Source organism: Mus caroli, unplaced genomic scaffold, assembly GCF_978045245.1.
Source record: "Mus caroli unplaced genomic scaffold, Mus_caroli_1 scaffold_1, whole genome shotgun sequence".
NCBI classification, from domain to species: domain Eukaryota; kingdom Metazoa; phylum Chordata; class Mammalia; order Rodentia; family Muridae; genus Mus; species Mus caroli.
In genome coordinates this window covers 114,966,548-114,989,164 of record NW_028227256.1, presented here as the reverse complement: position 1 = coordinate 114,989,164, position 22,617 = coordinate 114,966,548, and the positions used below count along the sequence as shown (strand labels likewise).

At 44.3% G+C, this 22,617-nt stretch overlaps 1 protein-coding gene and 1 pseudogene across 33 annotated transcripts in view; one reads left to right on the top strand and one right to left on the bottom strand.

Moving 5' to 3' along the window:
• The window catches only part of Clasp1 (cytoplasmic linker associated protein 1), a 207,252-nt gene that overhangs the window by 116,483 nt on the left and 68,152 nt on the right, over window positions 1-22,617 (bottom strand). For all 33 annotated transcript variants that reach the window (XM_085840302.1, XM_085840310.1, XM_085840351.1 and 30 more), the window contains exons 4-8: window positions 21,343-21,446; window positions 20,097-20,188; window positions 18,037-18,112; window positions 14,751-14,848; window positions 10,930-10,997 (exon numbers count right to left, since the gene is read on the bottom strand). In XM_085840302.1, the coding sequence (XP_085696428.1) occupies window positions 10,930-10,997; window positions 14,751-14,848; window positions 18,037-18,112; window positions 20,097-20,188; window positions 21,343-21,446 (438 nt within the window). The remainder of the gene's footprint in view (window positions 1-10,929; window positions 10,998-14,750; window positions 14,849-18,036; window positions 18,113-20,096; window positions 20,189-21,342; window positions 21,447-22,617) is intronic.
• LOC147006112 (proteasome subunit alpha type-6 pseudogene) lies at window positions 3,293-4,246 on the top strand (annotated as a pseudogene).

Below are 22,617 nucleotides of genomic sequence, written 5' to 3'. Positions count from 1 at the left end.
CTTTGAGTCGTTTCTGCTTCAGCTGAAGGGTCTGGAAATGTCCTTCAGAGACAGTAGATTAGGTCTGCTGGGAACGTGACCCATAGGACGGCAGGCCAGTCAACAGGTTGCTCCTAGACCATCAGCCACACTCAGTGGTCAACACAGACCTAATCTCTGTGGAGCCTCCCCATCCTCTCAGCACTGCCTAAGCCTGGGCAAATCCTCCAGGGGAAGTGAGTCTAGGCAGCAGGACAGTGTGTGAGCAGCAAGTGCCGGGTGGCCTCACTCCTCAGCTTTCGTCAATTTACAGAATCCCCCTTCCCACACGGGGACTGGAAGGCAGTGACAGTATACTACTACTGTAGTTTCCTTCTAGCAGCAGCTGGAGAAACGCAGACATTCCCAGCCGTTCTGAAGACAGCTTAAGCATATTAACAAATGCTTTAGATAATAAAAACAGATTTATCCCCAGAACATAAAGGAGCACAGAAAAGCTAAAAGTACACAAAAGACCCACTGAGGACTGACTTCTGGCCACCTCTGCTTCTGTGTGTCCTTCCTCCTTGTCTTTTAAGGTCATCAACTTTACTACTCTCATCTGCAGGCCTTATCATCTCCCCTGCCACCCTGTAAATAACATTCACAGCAACCATTTCTTTACTTTATACCCATGGGTATAAGCTAACAACACGATTATAAAATGTCCTGTTTATGTGATGTACCAATATATCAGTAATAATTACACTTTCCAAAACACAAGGGCTTACCTTTCCCAGTGGTCATGTTGTCAGTGATCCGGTACCAGATAAAAATGCCCTTCTCACAGCAGCTTAGGCATCAGCAGACTCTCCTCCCACACCTTCTGCAGGAGAAGCACTGTGACAACTGCCACCTCATTCCAAAATAAAAGCCTAGACTCTCGCCCTGAGTTTTTCACAACGGCCAGGGAGGGGACTGCCTCTGTCTGTCTTCACTCACAGATTATAAATAAGAGTCTTTACAGCTTATTCATTTTGCAAACCAACTCTCAGTTCCCTTAAGAAACTCCCTTTCCCTAACAACGATACACCTTCAAACAAGAAGCAACCTCAGTCTCACATGGACATGACGCCGGCAGCACCTGCTGCTTACTCTACTGCACTGCAGAGAGGCAATCTTTTCTAGGCTATATGGAGAGGGCTTCTCAGCACAGCTCAACACATTTGCCAGCCTGGTAGCACAAGGCCCGCCTATTTGTGAGTTTGGAAACACTTTCCTAAGACTCTGAACTCTCCAAGCCTGTGAGATGCACAGCCTAGTAAACAAGTAAGGACAGAATGGGACCATTATCCACCTGAGCCACTTATCAAGCAACACTGCCTTTAAAGCTGTGTGAGTGGATAATGGAGGGTTGGCCACTTAATAAAGGCTCGCCTTTAAATGAATGCTTTGTCCTGGCCGCACCTGGCAACATTCCAGACCTTACCTAACTTGCTCATTGAGCTCATCGGTGGTTTGTTTCCAGGCTTACGGGGAGTTCTAACTTCCAAGAAGTTAAATTAGGTAACATTTTGCAAGTTATTTTCAACAGTAAAAAATGTAAGGAAGGCTGCATTTTGCAGCAAAAAAATAGGTGATGTATATTCGTGTGTGTAACAGATGATAAGAGTTATATAATTATCAGTTAACCGAGTGTGTGATTTTCTCTCTAATATTTTGTTCTTTCCTTTAGCTACAGACTACAGCATTTCCAGAGATTTAATCAATATGATGCATTCTAGATTTCCTCATTAACATATTCGCTTTTCTTAGGAAACAACAACACATAAATTTTCTAACCAAATTATGTCCAGGGCCTCATGTCAATCAAACACAACTCAAGACTGTTTAATGGCTATGGATAAAGGACACTGACTAGTCCCTAATTAATGCTCTTTCACTCTGAGAGTCTAATTCGCCTGGAAGCACAGCACATCTGCTTGATTAAAAGAAAGTACACAGAAAATAATTTGCTTTTTGAAAACCATGGAAGGAAACACTATAATTTGTATTTCAAGGGGTTTGCTAATTATATGGAGATGGGAAAAGAAAAAAAATACATCTATACAACAACAACATATTTTTAATGCTCATATTTTTTGCCAGACAAAACTGAATCTTTGGGTAGCTTAGCAACAAGGAAGCATTGCGTGGAGATGAAGCACCCACTTCAGACAGAAAGGACATTCTACATGGCTACTTGGCTATGTCTTTATTGCTAATTTCAGTCACAATCGTATTATACTCACAAAGGAATGAATATAATTTTAAGTATGTCAAGATGAGCCTTATCTGTTCCTTATCTGTTCCTTAAAGCCATTACCCTTAACACTAGTAGTTCTATAAAAATGTGCTTATGATAATTATTTTCAGTACCTGCACCTTACGAAAACAAAGAACAAAAGCCATGAGAGTAGGGGGGCAGGACAGGAAGATGAGCCAGCAGGGCCAGCAGAGAAGGGTAAGTAAGAGAGGTAATGGGGTATGATCACATGTACCAGATACATGTATGAAATTGTCCGGAAGTTAAACAGTTAATCTTTACAAAACAAGTCTATCCAAGTTAGCGCTAATTTAGCGCTTCAATTTCTGACTGAAACTAGTGTCATTGTTCACAAGTAACAAAAGTAAACATGAATTGAATGTCATCAAAAATTACAAATTTTATATACTAACACATAAAGGAGAGAGGACAACCTGCACAATGGGAGGGGGTCCTGCAAATTATTTATATGCTAGGAGTCATATTGTCCATGAGTCTAAAAATAATTCATAAGGTTCAGTCATGAAGACTTAAGATAGCACAATTTAAAAATGAGCAAAGGACTCGGTGGTGGTGGTGGTGGTGTACATCTTTGATCCAAGCACCTGGGTGGCAAAGGCAAGTGGCTCTCTGTGAGTTTGGGGACAGTCTGGTCTGCAGAATAAATTCTGCAGGGCTACAGTGAAACCCTATCTTGAAAAGTGATAGGTAGGTAGGTAGGTAGGTAGGTGTTAAAAAGTAAAATAAAAATTAGCAAAAGGATCAGTGGGACGGTTCAGGGGGTGAAGGCGCCTGCTGCCAAGACTGACAACTTGAGATCAAGCCCTGGAACTCACATGGTGGGAGGGGAGAACTGACTCCAGAAAGTTATCATCTGACCTCTTATCTGAATGCCACGGCGGGTGTCTATTCAAATAAATGTGTTTTAAAAGTTAAATGTGGCAAACTGCTTGGAGTATTAGGTGCACCAATGTGTCTAGTGATTCAAGCACCAGTCTGACTGCCACATTACCACTGCCAGAGAACTGACACTACCATGTAGAAAACTGGTCATACATCAGGGGCTGTCAGAGAAGAAACTGTGCAATAACAGTCCCACAGAAGCAAGCACCCAACAAGCTACTGATTTCAGCACAGTGACTCACTTGTTTGAGATAAGGCAAACACTGGCTGTGTGGTGACTGCAATGACAGCTGGCAGCAGATCCCAGGTAGAGGGCAAACATGAAGCAGCTAATTGGAAATACAAATAGCTACTGTGACATTCCTGTGGACAGGCTGTGCAAAAGAATTGCTAATTGTCTTAGTTTGGGTTTCCAGTGCTGTGAGCAGACACCATGACCAAGGCAACTCTTAAAAAGGACAACAATTAATTGGGGCTGGCTTATAGGTTCAGGGGTTCAGTCCATTATCATCATGGCAGGAAGCATGACAACATCCAGGCAGATGTGGCACTGGAGGAAGTGAGAGTTCTACATCTTGTTCCAATGGCAAACAGGAGAATACTGTATTCCAGGCAGCTAGGAGGAGGGTCTCAAAGCCCACCCGTAAGTGACACACTTCGTCCAACAAGGCCTCAGCTAATAGTGCCATTCCCTGGCCCTAGCATATTCAAAACTGCACTAGTATTTCTTACATATATACCAAGAATGCTGAAATGAGGCCGCTTGGTTGTTGTACAACAGTAACTGGTATAAAGAACAAGGTCTCAGGGTGTACAAGTATGACCCTGTAGGTTTACCACTGGGCATCTAAAGCCAATGCAGCAAAGGCAGTTAAACAGAGTCCACCAGCTTCTTTGCAAAACAAAATGAAGAGATCCGGCACTGCATTACACGCCTGTCTACTATCCTGTGAAATGATTTCAAAGCATTAGAAACAGAAGCTGGAGTGATAACAGATAAAATCCTCCATTCTGCATTCTTGCAGAAGTAGAGACTGATATCTGGTGGCTTTAGCTGAGAAAGACAAACATTGTCATTAGTGTATTGAGTCCATGGTGCTCCCTATAACACTACAGAGACCCCTGGGTAAAAAGGGAACCTCTCCTTCTCCTCCTAAAATGAAAGACATTAAAGCCCCAATATAAATAAAAACAGTGCTTTTGGGGAAAATGTCAATGCATATTCCAATAATTTGAAGTAGTTTTTTAAATAATTATGAATTTATTTTCACATAGTATTCACCTTATGGTAGAAGTAAGTCAGCCAGCCAGCCTACAGGCGGTCAGCCAATCATGTTGGGCACCAGCTCCATCTAGGCACAGTGCTAAGGGCCCTATACATCATTTCACTATTCTGCAAATCTTCCTGGGGTGTTTCATTCCTCAGATAAGAACAGCAAGCAGGCACTGCCAAGAATTGGCTTGCACCAGGTTGCAAAACTAAAGAATGACAGAAGACATACAGGAAGAGTATTTACCCACTTCAGTTACCGGCTCGCTGCTACTGACACTGGCTATACTTCTGATTGGGGACCACGCACACTCACACCCTGGTCACCTCGGAGCAGCACTCATCACATCCTAACACTGAGCACATGCTGGTACAATCCAGATCAGGAACCTGAATGACACAGACACTGAAAAGACACTGTTTTACAGTCAGCTGAGGTAAGGCCACAAGACTGGGCATGATGGTGCACACCTTTGATCCCAGCACTTGGGAAGCAGAGGCAGGAGGGATCTCTGTGAGTTCAAAGCCAACCTGGTCTACATATCAAGTTCCAAGACAGTGCTACACAATGACAATGGGTGGAGGGGGCATAATTTAGAAATTTAGCATGGATAGATTGTACCTATTGGCTAAACACTAAAACCACTGTTCTGTGCAAGAAGTCAAACAGAAAAGCCAAATGTCCATGATAGCAAAACCATAGACAGACAGAAAGTAGGTTTCCAGGGTTTATGAATACATGTGCTAATTGACATTGGTTTTTTTTTTTTGAAGTAATAAAATATCAAAAACTAAACAGCAGGATGAGTGTATACTTTTTGATATTAAAAAAAAAACAACAAACTGCATACTTTTAAAAGTATAAATGTGCATCCGGACACAAGTACAGCCTTATAAGCATGTAACCACACACTCAGACATGAAAGTGAAGTTTCAGATAGTGAGCTGAATGTAGTTTTAACATATGATGACATCTAAGAAAATTAAATGTAAAAGCTGTTTGTAATTAAAAAGAAACAAATAAGAACTACTTCAATTTAATAAGGGTATTTTTAAAGGGTTGATTTGGGTTTTTGTTTTGCTTTTTGGTGTGTATGTGTATGTGTGAATAGGCAAGACAGAAAAAGAGAAACAGAGACACAGAGGGGGAGGGAGGGAGAGAGAAGCAGGCAGACAAAGAGAGATAAGGAGCATAAAGTGATAAAGTGGTGGAGATAGATAAGTGGTGGGGTTCCCTGCGATCTCTGTACACGACACTCATGCAGTGCCTTCAAGAGCCAGAAGAGGTCATTAGACTCCCTGGAATTGCAGTCACCAATAGTGTGAGCTGCCATATGGGTTCAAAGAATGGAATCTGGTTCTTCAGGCAAAGCGGCCAGTGCTCTTCCCCTTAGCCATCGCTCCAGCTTCCAATAAAGCTGTTCTGGTTTTGTTCTGTTTTGTTTTGTTAACTCATAATCAACTACTAACACTGTGTCAGTGGTGAAAGAGCGAAGACGGGAGCCAACACTGTCAACCTTGTTTACACTACCCCACTACCCCACATAGTAAGCCAAGGAGAGAGGAAGACAAAAGGAAGACAGATGTGAAAGAAGCAAGTGTTCCCATGTGCAGATGGCTTGACTGCCTATGGTAACAATCCCACAGAAGCTATGAAAGCCCTAAAACTAATATGTACATTTACTTCAGTCACGGGTGAAAGAGGAGCTTACAGACTTACAATGAGTAGAACACCAACAACGTGCAGCCCAGGGCAGCTCAGAGACTTATCACCCCAGGAGTTACGGAGGCAGAGGTTAGAGGTGGGAGCGTGCTTTACTGCACTGCCCTTGCATGTCTGCACACCAGCTCAGAGTTCAACAACTCTAGCAAGAGATTACCATGCAGCTTGGGTTTGGAGGGTTGGTAGTCTGATTGTAGACTGAGCTCTCAAAATTACTTGTAAAGGAGTTATTTAGGTTAGGAATCCAAAATGTTTAAAGATTGCATCCATGGTACTGTTCCCCTTTAAACATTTTAGTTTTAATAACTTTAAATACATATAAATATATTTATGCTCTGCCCAAGTTGTGCATGTGTGTGTGTGTGTGTGTGTGTGTGTGTGTGTCTAGGTTTGGATACAAAGTTTCTTCCCCAAAGCTTGTGTGTTGACATTTGGTAAGTGAGATGGGGCTTTGAAGAAATGACTATTATTGAAGGCTTTAACTCCATAAATGAATGAATCCACTGGTAGATCCACAATATGATGGCACTGTTGGGAGGTGGTAGCAATGTCAGACACAGCAAATGTAGTGGAGGCTTCAAGAGAGTTTCAACTAAGCGGTCCTCATCATTTACTGCTTCTACCATAGATTCCCGAAACAACCGTTCTCATCCCCAAACCTACTCCTAAGCCCACATATACTGCAGACACAGACACGCTGTGCTAATCAGCTTTTTATTGTTCTAAAAAGAGTGGTTTGTTTGTTTGTTTTTAAGACAGGATCTCACTGTACCACAAACTGGCCTGGAAACCACGGTGTAGCCCAGGCTGACCTCATATTTACAGCAGTCCTCCTGCCTCAGTCCCTCAAGTGAGAGAATAACAAGAAGTGCTACCTGCAAGGGTTTAAAGGAGGAGTCTTGGTTTAACCCTGGATTCAGAGAGTAATGAACAGCTGGGTGGCTGACCTGACCTGTGAGCCATCATGGCAGGGAGGTCACAGTGAGGTAAGATGGCAGCAAAGAAGCAGAGAGGGGGTCAGGACAAGGCCAGGGACAAGGTGCAGCTTTTCTAGGCACATGCCCAGTGACCTATTTCCTTCAATCAGACCCAATCTACTACTTACTACCACTTCCCAACAATAGCACCAAATTATGAATCTTCCAATGGATCAATTCATTCAAGAAGTTGGAGTTATGAAGATCAAACCATTTCCTCAAAGCCCCACCTCTGAACACCTGCCGACACACTGCCTTACAGGGTGCACTGCATCCCTTCATGTCTACACAAGACAAACACACACAATTGGGGGAGGAAATATTTTACTAAGTTTGGAGACAGTATTTACATACAGGCATGGAGATTAAATGTTGCCGCCAGGCACCTGGAGCCGCCTAGCTTTGGCACTTCTGATTTTTAAATTATACTTCACATATTCTGTAAAACCCATGGAGGATATATAGTCTCTTCTAGGTAAGACTCCAATCATGGACTCTGTCTTACAGTAACTCTTCTGCCACAACTACTGTTTCTTTTGTTGTTGTTTTTAAGACTCATATTTATTTATTTATTTATTTATTTATTTGTATGTTTGTATGCCTGAATATCTGTAATATACCAGGTACATGCAGGTATCTGAGGAGACCAGAAGAGCACATCAGATCTCCTGGAATGGAGACAGGGGCAGTGTGAGCAGCAGATGGAGGTGCTCGAACTGAGAGCAGCACCTGCACTTACCTGCCAAGCTCCCTCCCTCTCTCCAGCCCCAATGACTATTGCTTCTTACCCTGCACTTTCTTGGTGCTGATCGTTTTCCCACTGAAGAAGCAACACAAACTAACCTGAATATACACATGGAAGGAGAAGCTTGTCTTTAGCACTAACTGGATGCCTCTGCCCCAGACACCCCTGTACCCGCTGGAGACTAGGGCAGGACTCAGATGCCATGGCTTTGGTCCCAGTCCTACTGATGGCAGAATCTTGGAGATGATATAAAAGTATACATCCAAGTATAGGGTTTGAGCAACACACATTATACAGTTACAGGAAAATGGGCTCTAAGAAAATGTAGGGGTAAGGAGTTCTGTTGTCAATAGCTGAATTATGTTGTTACTTATTTTCCTTCACTAATATGGTTTATTTTTATAATTATATGAAAACGAAATGAATGAGATAGGGATGCCTATAATCCCAGCATTCAGAAGACAGGTAGGAGGATCAGAAGTTCAAAGTCATTCTGGGCTATCTAGTAAGTACAAGGCCATCCTGAGCTACATCATTAGAACCAAGACAAAACAACATACCTTAAAGGAGAAAATAATTTAGGTCACCAAGTAGTCTATAAAAACTACATTGTCCAAATACAAGGTCTTAGGATTATCAATGGAAGGATGGTAAGTACACAGCAGGAGGTGAGCCAAAACCTGGAATCAATTGTCTGCTCTGCCCTGACACATAAAAATCTTCTTTTATAACCTCAAGCTTTTCAAAATGTGAAGGTGGGCTCTATGAGCCTTTGTTTGTTAGTTAGTTTGTTTGTTTTTGAGACAGGATCTTTCTACATTGCTCCAGCTATCCTGAAATTCACTATGTAGACCAGGCTCACCTTGAACTCACAGATATGAGACAGAGGCCTGCCTCTGCCTTCTAAGTGCTGGGATTAAAGGAACGTGCCACTGCACTGAGCCCAGCCCTAGCAATTCCAGAGGAGCTATTGGGCTGGGGAGATGGATAGGTCAGCCGAGTATCTGTGACTCAGTTGTGCAGACCTGAGTTCAAATCTCCAGAAACCACAAAAAAGCCAGACAGTATAACCTCCTGGAAGCTGGGCTAAGTAGCCCAGTATGTGTAGTGGGAAGCAAAGAGACCCTATCTCAAACAATGTAGAAAGTGAAGACTAATACCAGAGGTGGTGCTCTGATCTCGACACAAGCACTGTAGCATGTGTGTGCCTGAATTCACAAATATACACATTACATTTACACACAAAAAATACTTTGTTGACAATTTATTCTTGGATGGCTTTTCATTCTCATAATAACTGGCTTCTGTATTTTCCTCCTTTGGGGAATCACAAAAGTTACCCATTTGTCTTCAAATATCATCACAAAGTATAATGAAGGCAAGCAATGTATAGTGAAGAGGTATAATGGCAGGCCACAATTCACATATCATGGTCCTTTCCATATTTATAGAACACTATGTATCACATACCTAGCACAGGCCAGGGATTTTCATGAAGAAATGAGCTATGCTCAGTGGAAATACAGTAAAAAGAAGTACAGGGAATTCAATGAAGACCCTACCACAAAAGTAAGCAAGCATCTTAGAGTGAAACTGCTAAGAAGAATCAAACAGTGGGCCAAAGGTCTCTGGAACCCCCTGACCACAGTGTTCCAGGTGGCCTCTGGTATGACAATCAGGACAGCTGAGGGGTAATGTGGATTATATTGTTAAATCGTCACGTGCTATTTGAGCTTGTTCCCAGAAGCTGGCTCTGGAAAGAAGGCTGTGTCTCCCACTTCAGGCTCAAGCATGTTTATGCCCAGTGTTGTCCAAGCCCCCTTTGCTAGGGTTAGGCTGGCCCCACTGACACTGTGACAGCGCAGGAAGAGAACAGCAAAACAGCCCAAAAGTAAAGCACTGCACCCCTGAAAACAGAAGTCAGGCTGTTTCTTTTTGTTTTGTTTTTCGAGACAGGGTTTCTCTGTGTAGCCCTGGCTATCCTGGAACTCACTTTGTAGACCAAGAACTCAGAAATCCACCTGCCTCTGCCTCCCGAGTGCTGGGATTAAAGGCGTACGCCACATGCCCAGCAGCAGGCTGTTTCTAACAGAGGTTACTACTGTTTATCCCACATCAGAAGAGTGCCTGCAGTGGGAAAGAGAAGCCAGAAGGTTCAGCCGTGGGAAGGAATGCTGAGCCTCAGAGAGAAAGTTCTCTTGGGAACTCTAGCTGACTGCCTCAACTTCCCAGTCAGCCCCCGGTCTGATGAGGTCATCCATCCCTATCTGTCGTTATCTTTCACTTAGAAGCCTCACCCAAGGCGACATACCACTCTGCCTGAGATTCCCTTTGTGAACTCCAGATGGCTGCCACACTAACAGGCTCTGGCTGGCTGGTCTGAGGATGTGTTTTGATGATGTTAACCATTACCTACTATTTATCCTTTTACTTGGCTTGTTGTACATTTAATAAACTTACTCATTTACAACAGAAAATAAAACTGTTATAGATCACTCTCCAGACCATATGTATCCCAAGAAGAAAGTGATGATGATACCAGGTGATCAGGGTTTCAGGAAGTGCAAGTCTAAGCACAGAGATGCTAAGAAAGGTCTAATTTAGCAGGCTGGCCACTGTGATAGGAGCAGAGAGAACTTTCTAAATGACACCAGAATAGGGGTCAAGGTCACATTACCAGTCTGGGTATGGGTATGAGATGGGTCACTAGCATCACCTCAGTTGCATTCTAACAGGATTACTCTGGCTGCTAAATGAACACAGGTTATAGACGTGGGGGAGGAAGGGGAGAGCCAAGCATAGGTCCCCATGATGCCAAGATAGCCCAGTATCACTGAATCTGCTCCAGCAAGTTAGAGGAATGAGAACAGACTAACTAATGGATTTAATACAGGCTCTAAAGGAGTAGATGGAAGAAACCTAACTTTTAAGACCTCAAAATGTCTACTGAAACCTTATTGAAACATCTAGTACCTGTTTAGAAATATCAAAAGCATTACTGCCATGAAATTGAAAAACACAGAAATGAAGACTGGTTTTCCCACTCACCATTTGCAGACTGTATCATATTTCCAGACTTTTGGACTTCATCAAACTTTGTAAAAATGACATTCAACCTGTTTGAAAACAAAGCAAAACAATATATGGAATATCAATCATCACACTTATGATTACTGAACACTGTTGACTGCCCCTGACACCTTAGTTTTATTTCTGTTGGTGTGATAAAACAAAAGCAATCCAGGGGAGAAAGTGCCTAGAGCTCACAATTCTAGATTACAGTCTATCATGGTGGAGAACTCGTGTTGGCAGGAGTCAACCTGAAGCAGTCAAGTCACACCCAGTCAAGAGGAGAGAGAGAGAATGGACGCACACACACTCATACAAGGACCCAAACCCAAGAAAATGGTGCCGCTCATAGTGGGCAGGTTTTCCCGATTTAGTCAACATCATCAAAACAATCCCCCGCAGACATGTCCACATGCCAAGCCAGTGCTGATAGATGCTCCTCGAGATGCTCGGGTTATTCTAAACTGTGTTAAGTTGATAATTAAACCTGACCATTAGCCCCGTACCCCAAAGTGACCAATGATTAAAAAAAAAAAAAACCTCTTACCCAGAATTCTAACTCCCTCAGTAAGTGATATTATCCAACAAGAACTGAACACCATCATGGGTTTAAGGACTCAGTCTGAAAACCACACTTGGGGCTGAAGTGCTTACCGCACAAGCACGAGGACCTGAGTACCACTCTCTGGTATGCATGTTAAAAACTGTGGCCATGCACACACCTGCAACCCCGACACTGTAAGGGGTAGGAAACAGAGGATTGCTGGGTCTGGCTTAGCTTCAGGTTCAGTGAGAGAGCCTATGTCAAAGGGAATGAGGTGAGAGTGACAGAGTAGAACACCTGATGCCGTATGCATGGAAAACAACTTTTAAATTTGTTTTAGCCATTCGAATTTCTCATGCAGGCCACCAGTTACCTTGGCTAAAGCTTTCACAGTGCACTAGCTTCAGACTACAGACTTTCCCCGACTTACGCTTAATTTTAAATGTTATAAATAACTCCTTCTAAAAGCAAATGTGGTGACTGAACATGTTTCAGCTGGAGAGATCTACACGGCTCTTTATTATAACAGATTATCTCACCTTGACATTGAAATGTAAGTAAAACTACTGATGGGTCAACACCCCATCCTAGCTGACACCAGAGTAAGCGAAAGGCGGTGAAGTGCCAACCCTACAAGTAAAAGAGCAGAGGCTTCCCAGGCAAAGCAGTCCGCTCATTCTACTGTGAGACAGAATGATGCTGTGAGGCACAGCACCCGGCATTCAATCAGCTGCCACCCACTTCACTTCAGGACCAGGCTAGTGCTTTCTTAAAGTCTTGCCTTCCCATCCTGCCTTTGAGAGCTAGCCATCTCGCACACGTATCTTTTCTTAATCAGAATGAAAATTCCTTGGAGACTGAAATGGGAGCTCCATGTTCTCTTGGTAACAGAGAGGAAGGTCATCTCTGAGAGTCACATCAGGCTATCGGGGAGCTGGTACCCAGCCATGTTTTTGACTTCTATCTGGAACACTAGAAACTTTACATAGTCTGCTCTTAGGGGACTTATTTACTTGTTCATGTAACAAATACTGGGGTGTCCACTGTATGCCTAGCTCACAGCTAACTAGATGCTGAATTCCAAGGTTGCTTTCCTCTAGAGCTTAAAGTCTAGGTAACAGGCAAGCCAAAAATACAACTGGCAAAACAAAGGGGTAAACCCACTTTTCACTGTGCCTTGCCCCTCCCATCCCACAGGAGAGAGATCAGTAATCTTTTCAAAGCTCCCAGGTCTCAGATACACCTTCAGAATCCTTTCCAAATTTACTCCAGACCACCACTACCCACAAACTAAAACGGAGACTGAAATAAAAGTCCAACTGCCACCGCAGGGCCAAACATGAATAAAACCGTCACTCACATTCAAACGAGTGGTTACTAAGATCCAGATGCCTTAGTGTCAATTCTTAAGATGTTCCCATCACCTTCCTTTTTAAAGCAACAAAGATCTTAGATGGCTGGGCAAGCCCATAAATAGCCTCATTGCACGGGCTGCCAGGGTGTGCCTTGGGTACCACTTTATTGTGTCACAGCCACACCCTCTGCCATGACAGGTCCATGACAGAAGCTTACAAGTTAGGGCAGAGGTATCTCTTTCATCTGGTTGTCTCTGAAGTTTCTGGAAGAGGATGAGTATTATTTACATTCTTGGAAGAGTCCCAGTCACAAACGGCACTTGTGAAAACAGTACTGTAGGCTCTCTCCAAGGGGTGAGGTCTATGCAGTGTGGTCATTTCAGCCACACCCTATGGACTCAACAACTAGGCGGAAGAACACCCAAAGAAAGGCCACTATTCCTGGCACCTTTGTCTTCACCTAGAACTCTAGACAGGATGCCCTTTTTGTCACTGTTACACTCCAGATCAACTAACTCCCCCATTCTCTGCTCAGCAGTCTCTATGCTGGTTATGGCTCCTATCCTGGATATATCTGAGAGACCTGCAGCGTGGCTGTGGGCAGCTGAACACCAACAAAGCACTCCATAGACACTCAAGTACTGCCTTTCATCTGCTAGCTTTGAACATAGCAATTCAAGAGGCAATTCTAAGGACAGAGATGTTGAGAATAGTCTAATTTAGCAGGAGCAGAGAGAACTTCCTGGATGACATCAGAATAGGGGTCTAGGCCACATTGCCTCTGGCTAGGCATATGAGATTGGTGATTAGCATCACCTCATTTGCATTCTAACACAATTACTCTGGGCCTAGTGCACTGGCTGTTTTTGTGTGTCAGCTTGACATAAGCTAGAGTCACCAGAAAGGAAGAAGCCTCCCTTGAGTTGAGGAAAAGCCATCATGAGATCCAGCTGAAAAGCATTTTCTCAATTAATGATCAATGGGGGAGGGTTGTGGATAGTGCCATCCCTGGGCTGGTGGTCCTGGAATCTATAAGAAAGGTGCCCCTCCATGGCCTCTGCATCAGCTCCTGCCCCCAGGTTCCTACTCTGTTTGAGTTCCTGTCCTGACTTGCTTTGGTGATGAATAGCAATGTGGAAGTGCAAGCTGAATAAACCCCTTTCTCTCTAACTTACTGTTTGGTCATGGTATTTTGTTGAAGCAATCGAAACCCTAACTAAGACACCTAGTGAGGTGCTACTTCTGTTACATCAGTTCTATACATTGAAAGTGACACTCACAACAGAAAACTAACCTTTGAGGGTGTCTGCTATTTATAGGCAGGCAGAATGGCTCCAGTAACTCAATCAAACTAAACACCTGCATTAGGTGCTGGCTGCACATAAGATATAGAACCACAAAATGCTAGAAGCAGAGCTTAATGGGTCAGTCTTCCTGGCAGAAGCTTGGAGGATATCAGTGCTAAGAGCAATGTGAACTATGGAGGCCCAGCTTCAGACATTTCCAAAAATATTAGCTAAAGACAATTCTTGTAATATCTGACAGAGCCTGCTTTTTGGCCAAGCATGGACCATAATTAACCTGAAGAGATGGAGAGGGGATATAGGAAAAGCAAAAGCATACACAAAATGAACAGTTAATGTTAAAGAAGTTATTTTTAATCTTAATCACTTAATTAATTAAAGAATAATTTTTTAAGGGTCAGTGAAAATGACTCAGCAGGTAAGGCATTTGCTGAAAGTCTGAAATTTAAGTTCAATGCCAGTGCTCAAATGGAGAGAACTAATTCCTGCAAGTTGTCCTCTGAACTCCAAAAACAACATAGATCCATATACAGAGATACAAACAAATTCATTTTTAAAAATTGTTTTAAGTAGAAAATGGAGAAAGTGAGCACTTACCGGGACTGTGGCAGTCCTTTCTTACTGAGGTCTGCCCTCACACGTTCACCTACATGTCTATAAATCTCCACCAGACTGTTTATTGCTGCGTCTCGAACCTAGACATAAAAGAAGAAAGCTTGCCGGAGCTTCGTGTCATTCCCCAGCCCTTCCCGAGAGGATCCAGTAAGCTATATGCCAACCCAACTTATCACCGGTCTACCAGCGCAACCATGCATACAACCTCTGCACAGGCCACACTAAGCAAGGGCACGGCACATCTGGATATTTTCTCTCCCATAAAATGATCCCAATATTATAGAAAGACCCCAGCTCTTTATGCAGGTCCCCAAGTCCTCCCCATTCTTGAACATGTGATGTCAAGAAACCAGAATTTTCAAAATAAAAACCAATAAACTTATGCTATAAGAAGAACATCAGAAATGTGGTGGCTTGAATGAGAACAACCCCCAGTTGTTTGAACTGCTTGGGAAGGATTGAGGGGCACAGCCTTGTTGGAGGAAGAGGTATGTATGTCAGTCGCTGTGGGTGGGCTCTCAAAGCCCTCACCAGCCCCAGGTAGCTCTCTCTCTGCATCATGCTTGTGGATCAACACGTGAGCTCTCAGCTACGGCTCTAATGCCATGCCTGCCTGCACACTGCCATGAGAGGCATGAACTCTAACCTTGTCTTAGTAACTAAGTCAGTGTCTAAGTAGGTGATGGAAAGCATCAGCTTCATGTCTGAGGAGATTAAGACAAGCAACAAAAATGAGCAATGGCCTGCTACAAGGACCCTACTTTCAAGGAGCTAAAAAGCTAAAAAGAAGCAACGTCACACACAAATGCTACTTTTAACAGAAGGCAGGAAGGATATGATCAATGTTGTCTAATACCAAAGACCACAACAGAAAGGTAGGAACAGGGATGCTGGGTAAAGAGCTGGCCGTGTAGGCACAAGGACCCAGGTGACCCCTGGAGCCCATGTCAAAAAGCCAGGTGGGCACACACTTATAATCTCAGCACTGGAACAACAGAGGCAGATGGACCCTGGAGCTCAATGACCATCTAGTAGAGCCTACATACTGAATTCTAGGGCCATGAGACCATCTCAAAATACAAGGTGGAGAATGATACTAACGTTTTCCTCTAGCTTCCACATGCATGCATGCTCCCCCACCCCCTCATTCCCACTGGGGCACACACACACACACACACACTGGGGAGAAAGGATAGAATGGTCTTATCAGTGCTCAGAACTACTACAACAGGGTGTGCCGCAGGTGGCCCCTAAGGTACAGGTGCCTACAGATTCTGGGTAGAAAGTAATTTGAAGTTCAGTCTGTTAACACAATTTCACATTTTATTTTTTAAAAAATTACTTGCCTTATTTTTATTTATTTTGTAATTTAAACATTTTATGTGTGCTTATGTGATTTCCCTTGCATTTATATATGTGTACTCTGTGTGTGCCTGAAACCCATGGAGGCCAGAACAGGGCACCAGACCACCCAGACCTAGAGTTATGGAGAATTGGAGCATCCATGGGAGTGCTTGGAACTGAACTCAGGTTCTCTAGAACAGTGTCAGTGTTCCTAACTGCTGAGCCATCTCGTCAGTCCGTAACTTTTACTTCTGAGATTGGGTGTTCCTGCACAGTGCTTGCTGACCTGGAACCCTCTAAGTAGAGAAGCTGGCCTTGACTCTGAGATCCACCTGTCTGCCTCCCGAGTGCTGAGGCTTCGGGAATGTGCCGCTATGCAGGGCACCTTTCTTAAATTTATATAATCTTTACACTAATTATTGAGAGCTGTTAAATACAACCCCACATAAAGGCATAATTTTCACATTTAAGTTGAACTGCTACTACTGAGAATCAGCCCAGAAATGCCTGCCTTTGGGTAATGAACACTGTTGATATGCAGATGTATGCATGTTATCTAACCAGGACTCCCAAGATTTGGTATGGAAAGGACACACATATGAATATTGTGAAGACCTAGCAGTGCAGTCAAGTATTGTCATTTATTTAAAACAGCAGTTACAGCCGGGCGTGGTGGCGCACGCCTTTAATCCCAGCACTCGGGAGGCAGAGGCAGGCGGATTTCTGAGTTCGAGGCCAGCTTGGTCTACAAAGTGAGTGCCAGGACAGCCAGGGCTACACAGAGAAACCCTGTCTCGAAAAACCAAAAAAAAAAAAAACAGCAGTTAAGGGATTCTCAAAATCCCACTACATGCTGCAGGTATGGGATTTCTGCAAATGCAATGTCCACCTCAGGCTGGGGAGACTCCTAGTAAGCTGTACCCCCCCCCCAGTAATGCCAGAGCAGAGGACACTCGCCTTCAGAGCACTCACACCAAGACTCAAAAAGCATTTGCTACGGCCCTAACAGAGAAGCAGGCTCAAGACCCAAGGGTCCCCAGGGTCAGCTGTGCAAGGCCAGGACATGTGTCCCCTCTAGGCTTTCTGTGTTGGTCCAGGTTTGATATATTCTCCTAAATTGATACTCATGCTGACTCTAATATCAACATGAAAACAACTGAGGCAGTGTGTCCAGAATGCAAGATTGTGTTGATCATGTGATATTTAACCCAAGTTATTCCAAAGTAAGGAGAACCTTGCCAAAACTCCCAGAGAGATCTCACACATTCCCTCTGCTTGCAGGGAGCAGTGCTACGTAAGAACAGACCACCTTTCCAGTTCAGGCCAGTTCTCAGTGCTGTGTCCTATGTGTTTGCTCGCTGACCATCCCTGGACAGAAACCTTCCAAAATGAAACCCGAGACGCAGCAGGTAAGTTCTGAGGTTCCTCTGAATAGCTTTAAGGGAACAAGGACACTGCTTTCCAATTTCTAAGTATTAACATGTCACTGCCAATGCCCCTCCAAATCTACACAGGATCTGAACCTCTGAGGAAAAAATACTTCTATAACAAAAAATATAAATACAGAGCAAGGCCAAAGGTGAGAAGCGAAGGCAAGAACACAGAAGTCTTCCTGGGAACTGCTGTGGCCACTGTTTGTTCTTTTTGGTTTGTGTTTAGTATTGAGATTTGATTTTATGAACATGACTCTTCTGCTCATATGTCTGTCTGTGCACCACAGTGTTGCCACCATGACAGTGCTGGGGATTGAACTCTGGTCTCTGTAAGAACAAGTACTCCTAGCCACCTCCCCAGTGGCTTTACAAACGCCAATGGTTAGCTAAATCCTTTAGCACACTCAGTGGTCCATGGAGGAAGGGCCTCCCACCTGCTGCACACACACCAGAATGCACCTTCCCAGGATGCAGGTGTTCTTCCCACTCACCTGGCTGTTGGGATCTCCCAGTAGGTTACATATATGTGGCACAATCTTGCTTAGTGTTAGAGTCTGGGCCCCAGAGCTGGAAACAAAAGGCATGCATGAGACCAAGGGAAGAAAGAGGCCAACACCCACACCTGCCCTTCCTCCACGCCCAAGGTATGATTGGCCCCTCACACAAGGTTTCCTCTGTTATACTCAAGATGGCTCCAAAGCTCCACAGAGCCCATCTGCAGTGCTCAGGCCCTTCAATGGTCTGGCCTTGATGGCTACACCAGGGCCTGTGCTTTGACTTCGTGCTTGCCTCAGACCCTAGTTCTGCTGTGTCAGGTTGCATTTCCTGCTCTGCCAAACTCAATGAACTTAACCAAGCTCCCTCGGTCCCCTCTGAAGGGACCTACAGATACTCTGCTAGCTCTGCTGATGACACGACAGTGCCAAGATGGCTGGCAGCAGGGCATCCAACTCCACACTGCTCTATTGGGGATGTCAGGCTTGTCACCTCTCTTTGAGGTTTACTTTCATTTATATGCAAGTCTGTCTGTATGCACACAAGGGGATGTCAGGTCCCCTGAATGGAAATGTATAGATAGTTGATAGCCACCTGATGTGGGTTCTGGGACCCAAACTCAGGTCCTCTCAAAGAGAAACAAGCACCTTTAAGGGCAATGCTCCAGCCTGTTGGCCACTTTTCTCTGTCCCAATGCTGATGTCACAGACACCCTCTGTGAATACATGATATAAAACAGCACAGGGAACTCTGGAAAGCATTTCAGCAGTTTCTTTAAAACCTAAAGATGGGGCAGGGGTTGGAGCATGACTCAGTGGTTGAGAGCATTTGATCCAGCTCAGTGCCCAGCACCCACATGGCAGCTCCCAGCCACCTGTGCTCCACTTCCAGGGGATCTAATGCCCTCTTCAGGCCTCCAAGGAACCAAGCACACACGAGGCACACAGATGTACATGCAGACAAAACTCCCAAATGTAATAAACAAACAAACAAACAAATAATGACCTTAAAAAATATCCTGCTATTGTACTCTTACTCAAGAGGACTGAAAATTTATACTTCTGCCTTAACTTGTATTCATGTCCATAGCAATTTTACTCCTAGGAGGCCCAAACTTGAAGTCACCCATATTGTCTTCAATGATTAAATGGCTAAATAAACTGGGCTACATCTAAAGTAAATATTCTATACTGAGTCAATCTATATACTAAACTGAAGATTCTAAACCGAAGGATTCTACTCAGCATTGAAACAACATGAGTTTCATACAGTGGCATACAGTGCTGCCTCTAGGGAATTTAACTACGTGGAAATCTAAATGGCAACCCTGAAAAAAATCACAGGGTTGATTCCACTTGAGAAGCCACAAAAGCATGGAGACAAAGACCAAACTGTGGTTGCCACAGACTATAAAGTGTACATACAAAAGGGCAGTGGGCAGGAATCTTTCTGTCTCTGCCTCTCTCTCTCTCTCTCTCTCTCTCTCTCTCTCTCTCTCTCTCACACACACACACACACACACACACACACACACACACACACGCGCGCGCGCACGCGCGCACACACACACACACAGTCTGTGTGCAGCTGTGGCAATGTGGGCAAGCTCTGTGGACAACAATAGCAATTTCTACAGGGTACAGAGTCTTACCACTGCCCAGGTGGAGGGAGAGGAGCTATGCCCCAGTTCATTTCTCACAACTATCTGTAGATTTAATTACTTCAGGATAAAGGCGGGGAGGGGTTGTTTTATTTTGTTTTTATAGCTTTAGCCAAGGGGTTAGAAATGTGATTCAAATTTTAGAGTGCTTCCCCAGACACATGGTGGCCTGTGCCAATAATCTCAGCTGTTAAGGGGTGGAGGCAGGAGGATCAGGAGTTTAGGAAATACTCAGTTACAAAAGGAGTCTAAGATAGAAGTGCAACCCTACCTTTTATGTAAGGAAGGAAAGAAAGGAGGAAGGGGAGAAGAAAGAGAGGGAAAGAGACGGGAGGGTGGGAGTTAGGGGCGGGCAAGCTCTAGCTAAGCAGAGTTGCAGGTGTACCCCAGACTTACGCATTGAGTGTTGCAATAAGGCAGAGGCAGATGCCCTCTCTTGTGCGGAAGTTCTTGTGTTTGAAGCCTCCGAGCATTCTGTCCCACACATACTGTAGGTGACAAGAGACAGGCAAGAGGGAAACAGGAGTCATCAAAATAAGAGCTCTTGGCAGGAACCAAACTGGTCCCATACCCACCCCCCCCCCCCCCCAAGGCTCCTCTCATAATCACATTGACATTAGACAAGGTACAACTTTATTAAACACACCCACTTAAAGTATGAAAAGCATGTGTACTTATGTAACATCACTGGATTCTCCCAACAGCCCTGAAGAGGTATAACCGCCCCATTTTATGACTGAGAACAGTTCAGCCCAAAGCATAGTAGGTACACACACTGCTTTCTGTCTCCTCACTGAGGCTCACTCCAGTACTTGTTTTATCTCCCTGAGGAAACTGCTGTTGGCTGCCCCAGCTGCAACCCCTAACAATGGTCAGTGCGACCCTAAAAGACAGGGCTGGATCCATCCATTCTAGCAAGCCCAGCTAACTATCATATAGGAAGCACAGCCCTAGCCAGGCCTACTGGCTCTTCTGATACCACTAGCTGCCTCTTTCCAGAAAAATGGAGAGCCAGTCATGTAAATAAGCTAAAGGGCCTAATAGAGTAATCAAACACTCTCCACTCCAACCCACTGATTTATTCAAATGAAACAGTCTATTAGTTATGTATTTAGATCTCTCATATGAGGAGGGACTGTGGGACATAAGAATGTTTATCTCTGTACTAGCTGGTTTTATGTCAAGTTGACACAAACTAGAGTCATTAGAGAGGAAGGAGCCTCAATTGAGGGAACATCTCCATGAGATCCAGTTCTAAGGCATTTTCTCAATTAGAGATCAATGGGGGAGGACCCTGGCACATTGTGGGTGGTGCCATCCTTGGGCTGGTAGTCCTGGGTTCTATAAAGCAAGCCATGGGAAGCAAGGCAGTATGAAGTACCCCTCCATTCCCTCCGCATCAGCTCCTGCCTCCAGGGTTCCTGCCCTGCTTAAGTTCCTGTCCTGACTTCCTTCAATGATGAACAGTGCTATGGAAGCATAAACTACTGAATAAACCCTTCCCTCCCCAACTAGCCTTCTGCTCGGTGTTTGTTGAAGCAATAGAGACTAAAACAACCTCTAACCCATTAGCTTAAGAGAAACTAAGCCCAGAGAGTTGCACATACGGTTTGTGAAGACAGTCCCACTTCGCTTGCCCTACCTGGGGATTAGCAGCTTGATCCATGATCTTTAGCAGCAGGGTTTGGTCTTGCTCCCTCACGGAGTCTTTAGCATCTCCCAGTCTGTCTATTAGACTTGGCAACACTGGAAACCAAAGTGGAAATGGATTAAATGAGAATACATCTTGAGATCTGAGGTCACCCGGCGCTCATCTGCAGTTTGCTGGCCTAACTAAGGTGGCTATTCCAAAGCTAGGGATGGGCGAGGACTGTGTCTATAATCTCTGCACTCATGGAGGAAGGAGAATCAGGAGTTCAAGGTCATCCTTTGCAGTCAATGTTCAAAACCAGCCAGTGGCACCCAGTGTGGGAGGGAGAGAGGGGCCTTACGGTAGGAGCCCCAAAGTCCCCTGCTGCTGGGAGAGTGAGCCATTCTCATCAGGGGGGTTATGGATAAGGACTCACCTTATAAACATCCCTCAGCTATGCTTCTGCATGCAACCCTAGTGAGACTCGGTAGGTCATGGGAGGTAAAAGACAGGAATGTAGGAGCTAAGTGGAGAAAGAAGGTATCAAGCAGGAGTGAGAGGGAAATAGAGGCAACTGTAAGAGTGGGAGTGTGGTTGAAATACACTGTAGGAAACGCCACACTTGCAATGACATATGCAATGAAAACACTAAGCAACAGACCAGCATGCTTCAGGGACATTGGGTACATTTTACTTATAGCATACAAAAGACACACAGGGGCTGGTGAGATGGCTCAGTGGGTAAGAGCACCCGACTGCTCTTCCGAAGGTCCAGAGTTCAAATCCCAGCAACCACATGGTGGCTCACAACCATCCGCAACGAGATCTGATGCTCTCTTCTGGAATGTCTGAAGACAGCTACAGTGTACTTACATATAATAAATAAATAAATCTTTAAAAAAAAAAAAAAAAGCATGGAGCCATTCTGCCCTTGCTGCTCATGCCTCTTAAAAAAACAAAAACAAAAACAAAAACAAAAAAAAAAAAACACACACAGTACACCCACACACTGAAGCATGGGCCAGCCCACCCATGTCTATTTCAACCCCGTGAGGCCTCTTGTGAGAATCCATGAGTCCTGAGCTAATGTAGGAGGGAAATGGAAAATGGTTCTAACATCAGATTCCTAACAGTAAGTTTCAGGATCCCACCATCCTTCTCAGTGAGTGCACTGACTGCAAAGCTACAGAAAAAGAAAAGGACAGACAGACACTGGTAATGAACACAGTGGGGAATTCCAGCTGACACTGTGGCTCAGTGGTTAGTGCTTGCTGGCACACAGAGGTC